Source organism: Zingiber officinale, chromosome 5B (assembly GCF_018446385.1).
Source record: "Zingiber officinale cultivar Zhangliang chromosome 5B, Zo_v1.1, whole genome shotgun sequence".
Lineage (NCBI taxonomy): Eukaryota > Viridiplantae > Streptophyta > Magnoliopsida > Zingiberales > Zingiberaceae > Zingiber > Zingiber officinale.
The window spans coordinates 91,243,750-91,257,119 of record NC_055995.1 but is presented as its reverse complement, the minus strand read 5'-3'; the positions used below and the strand labels follow the sequence as shown (position 1 = coordinate 91,257,119).

Below are 13,370 nucleotides of genomic sequence, written 5' to 3'. Positions count from 1 at the left end.
CTATCCCACGATTCGAACCCACGCTCTCAAGTGATAAATTTTTACGTACTAACCGCTCGAGGTAATCCCGTGGGACTGGAAAGCCCATGATAGTGATATGTTAAAGAGTGGATAATTTTATATATTTTCTTCCTTTTCTTCCAAACAAACACATGTTATATTAATAAATCGTCCCTTCCTGCCCCTTTGTAACAAATGATCATAATGGTCATTGCAAAGAATTCCATTCACACTTGATGACTAAGATTGAAGAGGCAACAAAAAGCAACTTGATAACTAATTTGACTTTTGTTCATTTTACCAGCATTTTCGTATGAATATATTTTATTGAGACAGAAACTACATTTATTGAGATTTCCAAAACAATTCTTTCCTCATTGCAACAATTAATTAAAGCTTCCAAAAATGATATGAAATATATCATTAGAAAAAAGTTTACATTGTCAGGATTAAACACTGAGGAAAAATAATACATCAACAAATCTTCCAAAGATTTGAGCATCATCGTTCTCCATAAACAAGAAAAACTCATGCATAGCCAGCGTCGAGAAATTACCAATGCAAAATTGATACCTATGAAGCTTGTTTCTCTTCAGCAGCCTGCTCAAATGTCTCTCCAGGCACTAGGTCTGGGACATCGCCGTCTTCTTCTTCTCCGCCTTTATCAGCTGCAGCAGCAGCAGCTTCAGGTGCTTGCCTCTGGAACTGCTCTGCGAGCTTCCTCAAGTTCTCTAGATTATCAGGACCTGAGTGATCAAATGTTCACTCAAATGTTAATGAGAGCATTCATAAGCACAAATCTGCCTGGTCGCAAGCTAACATATGATCTGTATCGGAATATATAGAAATGATACATGTATATATCAAATCTTGAAAGAGACAAATTTTGTATCTGGCATCTGAAGTGTAAGGAAAGCCTACTCAAATGGTAATGTGTACTCTAGTATAACTTATTAGAAGAAAATTTACAGGAGCAAGCTACAAAGGCTACTGACTGGTAGTAGCTCATCATGATGAAGAGAACAAGAGGATGTGATCTGTTACGACATAACTACTTGCAGCAAGAATGAAATTGGTATATTTCATAGAGATGACTTACCTAATTGGTTGATGATTGTAGGGAGTATGTCCTGGAGTTCTGAAACACGAAAAAATCATAAAAGTTACATATGCACACGTAAAGCTTTTGCAAAACTAAAATAATACTGGCAAGAGAGTTATGTTGTACAAAGAAAACATTGGTGTTTAAACATTTTCTTTGGACAATTCAATGACCTGTGTATCGTCAACTGAAAGCATCTAATATAAGGAATTAGTTCTTCAATCTAACTAGAGAGAGAGAGTTGTCATTGCAATGAAAGTTCCAATTTGTCAAATTTTCCTTGATTTATTAGATATTGTCCTACTATTTCAAAAATAACTAATAAGGGAGAAAGATAAACTATACTTTTAGTTTGAGGTACACCGCTAACCACCCATGTATTGGCTGCAATTGAAGCTTGCACTAAAAAAGAAACAAAAGGGGTTGATATCAGAATAGAGCTTATATAATAGGTGTGGTCATTCATTTGCCTCAATCAATGTGTCGCTTAGCTTTACCTTTGGGATTCAGAAACTGGATGACAGCATCATCTTTAAAAATGTTGACTTCTTCTATAGCAGGGATAGTGTTTACCCCAATTCTTCTCAATGTGCTCTGCAGCTTTTTATCGTCAGTAGTTGGGCTTTTATGAACTGCCTTCTTCTTCCTAGATTAGATTTATGAACTAAAATAATTGGTGAAAGCTGGCCAAATAGTGCAGTCTTGACTCTCGAGTAGTAGGTGAACAAGAGAGAGAAAAATTAGACAGCCTAATTACAGATTTATGGGACCCAGATTTATTTATCAAGTTTATAGCACATAAAAATGAAGCAAAAGTACAACTACACCAACAACATCATGTTACCAAAAACACAAGCAATGATACCCTTCTCATCGTGCATGGTTAGATCAGATGTTCAACTCAGTCTCTGAAAATACAGCTAGCTTTGTGTTAAATTATAAATGCTACCTTAAATTGTATAGCCCAATGGCAGAAGATTAGATCTTATTCTTATCCAGCACTTATGTTGGTAATTAGGATGCAACTTGGCTTGACACCCTTCAGAACTGTCTCGGTCCATATGCATTATTCCAGTTGTGGAAGATTGTTTATGATCATTCAAGGTCATATGATTGGTCTTAGTGGAGTATAGTAATGGTGAATATTTGGTAGACTATATAGATTAAAATTTAAAAGAATCATACCTAACTAAATATTTTCCCAGAGAATGAGAACCAAAAAAATTGATTTTTAATAAACATAACAGCCCAAAAGAAACAGATGCTCCCAAGTCCAAGAAATTATATATATATATAATAGAACCTGCGCATACTGCCTTTTCCACCGGTGCGGACTGCACCTGCCATCTTGATTAGCTTCTCTCGATTCATCTGCCAGTCATAATGTGAAGAAGTTTGTACAAACTTTTTCAGTCAATCAAAACATAAACTAATGGCACAAGAGTGACAAGAGGAAAAGAAGATAAATTGTCAAAACAGTAGAGCGAGCGCAAGAAGTTCCATGGGTTAATTATCATAACTTTTGAATTTTGATGCAAGTTCGTTCATGATTTGATTTGTTTCCATATCATTAGGTCTCATGTGAAATGGTTTATTTAAATAACTCCAAGTATATAGCCAACATATATATATAACAAAGTTAAATATCATCACTACAGGAGAAGAATAACCCTTTCATATGAAAATGAGCACCTTTGACTCCCATAATGAGTACAGAATGATTGTAATTAACTTGGGCTCAGTTCTAATATGTCCATAACTTTACATTGGAGCATCTATGCACAACGAGATGCAATGTCTAAGTTTTAAAGATGATAACCTGTTGGAATGGAAAACTTTGATTGATAAGCTACAAAGATTCATGTAAGAAGCGTACAGGAGTTGAGCTTTGACTGTTTTGCTCATTTGTGGACTCAAAGTACATCATAAGGTATGTTCTATCCTATATCAGGCTTTGCAATGGATGCCTAAACACCCTCATCTAGCCTAGCCACCTAGACAGGTAACCAGTTTGCCAGCCCGATCTAGCTAAATATCACAATCACTTGTTCAATGAGCATTCAGATATGCTAAGATAAGATAGCATGTGAAATCTCAGCTTGTTTTACTATCCAAGTTATGATCCCACATTAATCAATACTTAATTTTTTTTTGCTTTGACAATTTGTTAGTGAATTTTTTGACTAAATCTTTGAGACGCTCACTCACACATATATACACGTGTGTGCGTCATAATGCATAAATCAAGCTGCATAATATATTTTAACAAGTAGGTTTGCACTGTATCTTTCTGAGCATGTCTAATTAACTCAAACCTGTATTTTGAAAGAGATCGTAGACAACACTAACTTTTGCAGTGTTTTGTTCCTCTCGGCCATTTATGAAAGGATAATTAAAAGGTTCAACAGAAACAGATATATGAAATCATGGATGCGTGAAGTCCAAAGCTACTGTTCGAGGTATCCAGCATCCTCGTGCGTATGGTAGTGTACGTTCATATACTACGGGATAACCGTATTCACGAGATCTAGAACCCGATTAACACCCTAAAGCAACACCTGTTTTACGAGTCGTGACCGCGCCTACTGAGATATTTTGTCAAGAATATTTCCCTTCTAAAACGATAGGCAACAAATGAAAGCAAACAAACTAGCAAGCAATCTTCAGCTCAAGTAGATTTTTGTTTTTTTGGGTGGAATCGCATGAAATAGCAGTAATTAGCACACGATAAAGTCCTAATCTCAGATCAATCGACAAAAAGAAGTGAAGCAAAGAAGGAACTCGCTAACAAAACCAATCCATGTGCGATCACGGTAGGTTGAACCGAGACAAACAGAAACACCAGGGAAAGGGCTTACGATTGGGATGAAGGACGCTGGGCGGATGAAGGACGCTGGGCGGATGAAGGCAAACGCAGAAACCCTTGCAGTGCGGCGCGAAGCAGAGAACTGGGCAAGCGAGAAGGATAAGGTCAGGATTCAAGGATTCAGCGTTTCACGAGTCAGCCCAACCTTCCGACCGGCCGAGAATTGGCGGCCCAACAAAGCACCCTGAAAGCATAGACCCGTAAAATTCTCCAGCCAGGCCCAGGATCCTCAAATTACGGTCCAGATTATCTGTGCTCAAAAGTCAAAATTCTCATATCGCACCGCCCAATTTTTATTTTTTTCAGTATTTTATTTTCTCCTCGTTTTTTTCTATTAAAAATTGCAGTTGTAAATGTACAAATGTTTGTGTAAATTATTCATGAATATCAAACTCATTAACGAATAAAATAACTTATCCGGTGAGAAGGAAAGGTCTCATCCCACGAAGAATAGTTATTATAGTGAAGATCAAAAATAAGACGGTCAATGTTCAAATATCATGGTTCGATCGGACGATCATGCCTCGATCGGGAAGAGAAGGTTCCGGTTCAAGCCCACATTTGATACGGGGAGATGTCAAATGACCGATGCTCAATGGAGAAACCGAGCCGAGCAGCTACCTCACTCGATCAAACAATAAGACTCGACATTGGTACAATGGAGTTCCAACCGAGCGGATGTGGCACAAGCATAGTGGAATTCCAGCCGAGCGGGCGGGGCACAAGCACAGTTTAGTTCCGGTCGAGCGGACGTGATACAAGCACAGTGGAGTTCCAGTCGAGCAGACGAGGCACAAGTACAGTGGAGTTTCGGACGAACGAACGTGACACAAGCACATTAAAATTCCGGCCGAGCGGATGCAGCGCATGCAACGAAGTCCTGGTCGAACCGAGCAGCTACCCCACTCGATTAAACAACAAGACTCGACATTGGTACAATGGAGTTCCAACCGAGCGAACGTGGCACAAGCACAGTGAAGTTCCAGCCGAGCGGGCGGGGCACAAGCACAGTTTAGTTCCGGTCGAGCGGACGTGATACAAGCACAGTGGAGTTCCAGTCGAGCAGACGGGGCACAAGTACAGTGGAGTTTCAGCCGAACGGACGTGACACAAGCACAGTAAAATTCCGGCCGAGCGGATGCAGCGCATGCAACGAAGTCCTGGCCGAGCGGGCAGTATACAGGAACAGCGAAGTCCCGGCCGAGCGGCTATCCCGCTCAGCCTAGCAACTACCTCGCTGTGTTATCCCTCAATATCCTTTTGGGAGTTAGTGTCACTGACACTGTGCATGGCCAACCAGAAGATGGTACGACGGAAGTTTCGACTGTCATATCAGAGATATGCATATGCTCGGTCTGTTAAGGTATTGTGTCAGAGATACTTTATTGACAAGTATTTTTAGGAAAAATTTCGGGAAGCATGCCCGCCTTGGAGAGCATGCACGCGCGCTACAGGACTTCTATATAAAGAGGAGTTCGAGCATTGACGGAGGTACGCAATAGATACTATTCGTGCTACACTGTTCATTCGTGTTGTTGCTCGGCCTTCTATTTCATCGTCGGTCACTAACTTGAGCGTCGGAAGGCCAACGCCGGGGACACCTTCCCTGACTCGGCACTGACGTTATTTATGTTGCAAGGCGGAGCGGAGTCTATAGATAGTCAGCGAAAGCATCACCTCCTCATCTTTCCATCTCATCGACTTTCGGACAGGATCAATAACTTTTTTTAAAACATAAATAATTAAACAAATTTTTTTTAAAAAATAAATAATTAAATAAATTTAAAATTTTGGATGTGCGTCTCTCGAGTTCGTCCTGGACAAGGCTTCTCGTCAAATACTTTGTTAAAAGAACACTGGAGCACAATGCATTTTTTCAGTTGATAGGAAGAGTTTCAAAGCATATTTACATTTCTTCGATTAAAAAACTAATTTTGAGATATTTGAAGAATAGAGAGCATTCATTGTCATTATGATTGTAAATGAGTCTGTATAATAACTGAGTCAAGTTAAACTGAGATTAAAATAAATTAAGTAATTAAAATGATTGTTAAAGTCTGATTTAATTTCTGTTTTTTATGAGTTTAGTTGGATTTATGTTTGACTTGAGCTTTTAATTTAGATGTTATTATTTAAAATTATTATATTTTTAAATTTATTTAATTAATTTTTAAGATTAATAAAATATTCCGATTTTACCATCCTGACTTTTCACTGGTTCTCTTCCCCTCATCTTAGTATATTTTTATTCTCTCCCATCTTTTCACCGGGCCCCTAAATGATAGACGGTGTGATATGGTCTACTTATTATGATTAGTTGATTTTGATGACTCCTATTTATTAAACATATATATAAATCATCAAAATTAACCAATGCATAGAGTGGACCATCGATCCGTAATTAGCGGATCTAAGGATCCGCCCTCCCTAAATGAGGCAGCACTGAATTGAATATTTATTTCAAGTTATATAAAGAAAGAAATAAAAGAGAATGGAATGGGCAATCTAATGTCAATTTGATCACGGTTTAAAATTTGGTTCGAAATTTACTATTTCGCTTAACACTCGTCACTCGGCGTAGGAATAGTAGTCACAATCACCGCGGGCTGCCATGAGTCCAGAGTGAACTGTCCCCAGGGCGTAGCACAACTAGGGGCGTATGATTTCGTGACCGAGAGGTCCAGGGTTTGATCCTGGGGTGTCATTGTATGGGGTTAGCGTCCCGGTCATGCGCTTTTAGCTGTGTACCCTGTATTTACCTCCCTTCATATCCGTGGAACCGACTCTAAGGGGGCCGCTGATGTGGCAGTTCCACATGAGCCCAGGGTGAACTCCCTAGAGTTGTGAACCTATGATGCATAGGGAGAAGCAGCCACGATACAACGTCCTCATAGACGGATAGTGGCAGGGAGGGGACGCACGAGCATGCGTGAGGAGGCAACTCGTCGCTTGAGGAGGGGGGCGCACAAACGCGCCCGTCACTAGTTTCTCACGGCAGGGACTTAGGAGACAGTCTCCGATGACCAACAAATGTTCTTCTCCGACTACTCGTGATAGAAAAGAAGGAAAGTTGTCGACCGACCATTGGCAACGACGATAGAGATGTGTGGCACGGTTGAGGAGAATGTTGGTAAACAAAAAAACTTTAAATTTTTAATTAAAATATTAATTAATTCAATAAACTCCTAATTTTCTAAATTATCTTAGGCTTTATATATACTAGTGATCGCGCACACGCGTCGCGTGTGTAATATAATTGATCCGACAGTAAGGTCGGGGGACCCCCTCTGGAGGGGAGTCAACGTCACGTGGAGGTCAAAAGTCAAAAGGGTCAGCATGAAGGCCAGCCGATCGGTTAAGGGTTGGGTCGACCGGCCGAACGGGTCCGGGCGGAATCAAAGACAACCCGACGAGGGAATCGGGTTTCCGACGCTCATGGTGAGCAGGGTCGCCAAGCCGAGCGGGTAGTCCGCTCGGCTGAGGCGTAAAATGGTAATACTGTGAAGGAACTGTTTCAGCCGAGCACGCGACCGGGAATCTTCCGGTCGGACCGATACCTATGCCCGGTCGGAAGTAATATGCCTTCCAAGCGGATGGACGCCCGACGCATGGAGAGAGGAGACAAAAGGACAAGGAGACATTGGGGAACATCTTCTGACAACAGGCATGTTCGACGACCAGGCCATACGCAGAATCCGACGACGGAAGGTTCTGCTGTCCCATCAGAGACGTGCTCGGACTGTAGCAGTATGGTGTCAGGCATGCTCCTCTATGAAGCCCATACTACGGTATGGTAAAGGACACGTGTACGCCTCGGTAGGTGTGCATAAGCCTCCCCACAGCTCTATATAAGAGCCCTTAGACTTCGACGGAGGTACAAAATCTATCATCTTAGAGTCATTTCATCGTTTTCCTCTTGCCTGACTTGAGTGTCGGAGGGTCGTCGCCGGGAACCCTTCCCGGCTCGACTCCCTTGCAGGTTCGCCGGAGATTCGTGCAGCTGGTCGTAGAAAGAGGAGAGCGCCACGTCCCCAGCGTTCGTCGACTCATCGTTCGGACAGGATCAAATTTGTTGGAATGTATACTGAAAGCCTAAGCTTTGTAAATATTTATTATGAATAAAGAATCACATTTGGTCAAATTGTCTACATTTGTTTGTAGTTGTTCATTTAATTTATATTGTAGATAACATAGTATGTGGTGTCACATACAGAAGATGATGTTATCAGTACCTTATAAATTATAAACAGTAGCTCACGACCAAAATGGAAAGGAACAAACCATTAGAAGGTCGTAGTGTAATTAGGTATTAGTTTATCTTGACTATATAATTACACTAGTACACTCAGAGTGTATTGAGTAGGACCATTTGAGGTCGTTTCTTTTATACTGACTTTATAAAGGAACAAAGACCTCGGTTATTATGGAAGTGTGTGCTCTTAATCCTAATATAATAACAAGCACATATATTTGATATTTATTTCTTTAATTTATCAATGGGTGAGATTTAGTTCGATGAATCAATAAACCCGATAAGTTGGGAAATGATATCACTTATAGTGTGTGCTGTTGATTATAGAAGGAAACTGTGTCCTAGAGATACTAGGTTGATAATGTCCTCAAGAGGAGCTCATAAGGATTGTCATGTTAAACCCTGCAGGTCCGACATGACGATAAGGTTGAGTGGTACTACTCTTGGACTTAGATATTAATTAAATGAGTTGTCAGTAACTCACTTAATTAGTGGACATTCGATATTTTAAACACAGGGAGACTAACACACTCATAATAAGAAGGAGCCCAAAAATGTAATTTGGGATTGGTGCGGTAGTTCAATAATAGTTCTCTAGTGGAATGAATTATTATTGATAAAATTAAGTTGTGTGTTCGGGGCGAACACGGGATGCTTAATTTTATCGGGAGACCAAAACCAATTCCTCCTCTCGGAACCTATCGTAGCCTCTTATTTATAGAGTGTTAGAGTGTATACTAAAAGCCTAGCTTTTGGTATGAACATTTATCTAGAAATAAGAATCACATTGGTCAAATGTCTACATTTATGATAAATGTAGTTGCTCAATTAATTTATATTGTAGATAACATGGTGTGTGGTGTCACACACAGAAGATCATGTTATCGGTTCCTTATAAATTATAAACAGTGGCTCACGACCAAGATGGAAAGGAACAAACCATTGGAAGGTCGTAGTGTAATTAGGTATTAGTTTATCTTAACTATATAATTACACTAGTACACTTAGAGTGTATTGAGTAGGACCATTTGAGGTCGTTCCTTTTATACTGACTTTATAAAGGAACAAAGACCTCAGTTATTATGGAAGTGTGTGCTCTTAATCCTAATATAATAACAAGCACATATATTTGATATTTATTTCTTTAATTTATCAATGGGTGAGATTTAGCTCAATAAATCAATAAGTCCGATAAGTTGGGAAATGATATCAATTATAGTGTGTGTTGTTGATTATAGAAGGAAACTGTGTCCTAGAGATACTAGGTTGATAATGTCCTCAAGAGGAGCTCATAAGGATTGTCATGTTAAACCCTGCAGGTGGACTTAGTCCGACATGACGATAAGGTTGAGTGGTACTACTCTTGGACTTAGATATTAATTAAATGAGTTGTCAATAACTCACTTAATTAGTGGACATTCGATATCTTAAACACAGGGAGACTAACACACTCATGATAAGAAGGAGCCCAAAATGTAATTTGGGATTGGTGCGGTAGTTCAATAATAGCTCTCTAGTGGAATGAATTATTATTGATAAAATTAAGTTGTGTGTTCGGGGCGAGCACGGGATGCTTAATTTTATCGGGAGACCAAAACCAATTCCTCCTCTCGGTCCCTATCGTAGCCTCTTAATTATAGAGTACTATACCCACCTATACCCACCTTCTTACCCATCCTATAGGGGCCGGCCGAGCTAGCTTGGAGACCAAGCTAGGGCCGGCCATGGGTATGTTCATGTGTGAATTCATGTGGCCGTCCCTATTAAAATAAAAAGGAATTTTAATTTAAAAATTTTTCTTATGTGGATAATATAATTTAAAAGAGAGTTTAAAAATTTAAATCCTTCCTTTTATAAGATTCTACAAAAGATTAAGAGAAGAGTTAAAATCTCTTTCCTTATTTGTAGATTAAAAGGTTGATTTTAATTTTGGTAAAAACTTTTCTTTTAATTATATTCATGATTTAAAAGAAAGTTTAAAAATTAAAAATTCTCTTTTATTAGTTTCTACAAAAGATTAAGAAAAGATTTAATATCTTTCCTTATTTGTAGATTGAAAGGAGATTTTAATTTTTAGAGATAACTTTCCTTTTTGGAAATTATCCATATGTTTAAAAGAAATATTTTAATTTATAAAATTTCTTTTTATTAACCAATCATGAAGGGATTAAAATTATTGGAGAAATTTTTATAAATTTCTAGAAACAAATTAGGAAGTTTTAATTTTTGTTTTAATTAAAACTCTCCTTGTTTTGGGGAAAGAGTGGTTGACCATTATAATTTGAAAAGAGAAAATTATTTTAATTAAATAAATTTTCCTTTTCAATGGCAAAAGAATTAAGGAAGTTTTTATTAAATTTTCCTTATTTGCCAAGACCAAGGATTATAAAAGAGGGGGTAGAGGAGGCTTCAAGGCTAACGACTCTATTCTATTTTTTCTCTCTTTTCTCCTTGGATGTGGCCGGCCCTTTCTTTCCTCTCCTCTCCTTTGTGTGGCCGAAATCTTCTCATGGTGGAGATAGCTTTGGTGGCCGGATCTAAGAAGGAGAAGAAGGAGAGAAAAGAAGCCTCTTTTCTAGCATCCCTTGGAGCATGGTGGTGGTGGCCGTACCTCTTCATCCTAGGAGAAGTTTTGATGGCCGAAACTTGGAAGGAAGAAGAAGGTGCTTGGTGGTTCTCATCTCGGAAGATCGTTGCCCACACAACGTCCAAGGTTAGAAGAGGAATACGGTAGAAGATCAAGAGGTCTTTCTAAAAGGTATAACTAGTAATTTTTGTTTCCGCATCATACTAGTTATTTTTGGAAATAATACTAAATACAAGAGGCATACGATTCTAGAGTTTCGAATTTGTTTTCGATATAGTATTCTTTTGTTTTTCTTTCCCTTGTGATTTGATTGTTCTCTTCGGTTAACCTAAAGTTATTTTAGGTGATTTGGGTCGAACGTGTTAAGTTCCGCAGGAGATCCAAGTCAAAACCTAAAAGAACAAATAGATTAAGTTTTGGATCAAATGTGTTAAGTTCCGCAGGCGATCCAAAATTTAATTTAAAAGAACACATGGTAGCTAGGAAAAGATTCAGACCTTTGTACAAAATTTTTGTACAGTGGAACCTCTAGGCTTTCCGAGTAGCAACCAACAATTGGTATCAGAGCTAGGGTTTTGCCTCTGTGTATTTGGTATTAGGTTAATTATGCACATGTCATACATAATTTAGGCAGGTTAATAGTAGGATGCGCTAACTTTGTGGATGCAGGATCCAACTATTATGGCTTTTAGTTATTATGTGTGTGATTGGACCCTTGTACATGTCAAGGGCATTTATCTGTGTGTGCATGATTGTATTAAAATACAGCAGGAGCTGTATTTAGTTTTATTAGGATTTTATTTTTGATCTAGATACATGTACATTCCTTTTATGGAATATAGGATCAAAAATGTAAAATTCTATTTATGTCGCGGATCGAATCTTGCAAAGCATGGAACCTTCTAAGGACCAGAGGCGCAGCAGAACTAGGAGCAAGATGGAGGCGACAGCTAGACCCGGTGGCGATGGCCAAATATGGCAGTAGCTTGGGATGACAACACACGGAGAACAACTAGAGATAAAAGCCATAATAGTTGAAAATTAGATTTTCTGTTTATTGCTTTTATATTGTGCTGTGTGTGCATGTTAGTTTACAAGTTTAGTAGGCTAGCATAGTTAAAATTCCTCATTTATAAATAACTGAGTGGGAGAGGGATTTTTAAGTAAATCTCATGGTCTCCATTACTGGTTTGTAAGTGATGCAAACAAGCTTGCGCGTTGGCTCTGAGTGCCTTCCTCCATAACGGATGAGCTTGTTTGCGGATCACTAGAACAGACTTCCATTTTTGGATGACTATAGGAAGTTAATTAAGAGCGTGTGATCTTCCCCAACGGAAGGGGCATAATCTTATTAATGGACTTAGTGTCAAGTAATGATATACACTTAGACACATCTAATAGTATCCTCCCCATCGGAGTCACTGCTATTATTTGTGTGACCAAATAATACCAACTATTAATTTTATTTGTCAAAAGTTAGGTTGACAAGATAATAAAATTAATGGGTTAAAATCCTCCTTTACAAATGTTGAATTTGTATCGTCCACACTAACGTGGCATACAAAATTCACGGTGTTATGAGGTGTTGGTTAATTTAAAATAGTATTGTTTGAGGAATCAATATTATTCTAAATTTAGAGTTCGACCAAAAGTTATTTGTGATTCTTAGGATCCACTGTCCATCATACTTCAACAGAATAGACTTATTGGACCTAATTACATAGATTGGAAAAGAAACCTAGACATTGTTCTTACTGCTCAAAGCTATAAATTTGAACCTTGCCCTGAAACACCCTTGGTGAATCTACCCAAGAGGAGATTGAATATCATAGGAAATGGGTAAAAGCAGATGAGATGGGCGGTGTTACATTTTGGCTTCAATGTCAAATGTATTGCAACATCAAGATTTACCAACGACTATGATATTATGAACAATCTCAAGAAACTCTTTGGTCAGGATAGGGCTTCTAGGAAAGAAGCCATGAGAAAGATAATGCCACCATGCAAGAGGGTACTCTGTAAGGATCATATCCTAAAGATGATGGCTTATCCGAACGAGATACTGATCCTTGGAGGAGAAATTGATGGGAAACCCGGATCGATATGATCCTCAAACGCTACTTAGAAGTTTTGAGCAGTCCCGAACTATAATATGAATAAGAGGATTTATTCATTAGCGGAACTACTGACGAACTTCAAGAAGCAGAAGGATTATTTCGTCACAATGCTCAAATTCACTATCTTTGAAAATGGTTCTACTTCTAAATCGAGAGGAAAGAAGAAGAAGAAACAAGTTGGTTCGAAAGAAAGTGAATAAATCTCGAGTCGGATTTAAAGTTGGAGTGAAGAAGTCAAGGGCAAATGCTTCATCTATAGGTGCAGACATCGAAGGCTGTCCTCGTAGGAACCAAAACAAAGGTATATCTCATGCTCTAGTTGTTGAAACATGTTTAGCGGTGTTATCTACAGACCTGGTGTGTAGATACGAGCCACTGATTATGTCTGCAATTCTATGCAGGGGTTCCAGAAAACCCGAAGACTATCTGAAGGAGAGATTACCGTC

The 13,370-nt window shown here is 38.8% G+C and overlaps 1 protein-coding gene across 1 annotated transcript; it reads right to left on the bottom strand.

Annotated features, from left to right (window-relative positions):
• Positions 1-390: 390 nt before the first annotated feature.
• Positions 391-4,114, bottom strand: LOC121984979 (nascent polypeptide-associated complex subunit beta-like). Its single transcript, XM_042538186.1, has 6 exons — positions 3,961-4,114; positions 2,406-2,473; positions 1,600-1,748; positions 1,448-1,504; positions 1,100-1,138; positions 391-746 (listed from the first exon to the last, which is right to left on the bottom strand). The coding sequence occupies exons 2-6, from the start codon at positions 2,471-2,473 to the stop codon at positions 574-576; spliced, it is 486 nt and encodes a 161-aa protein (XP_042394120.1). The 5' UTR covers positions 3,961-4,114; the 3' UTR covers positions 391-573.
• Between the last annotated feature and the right edge of the window lie 9,256 nt (positions 4,115-13,370).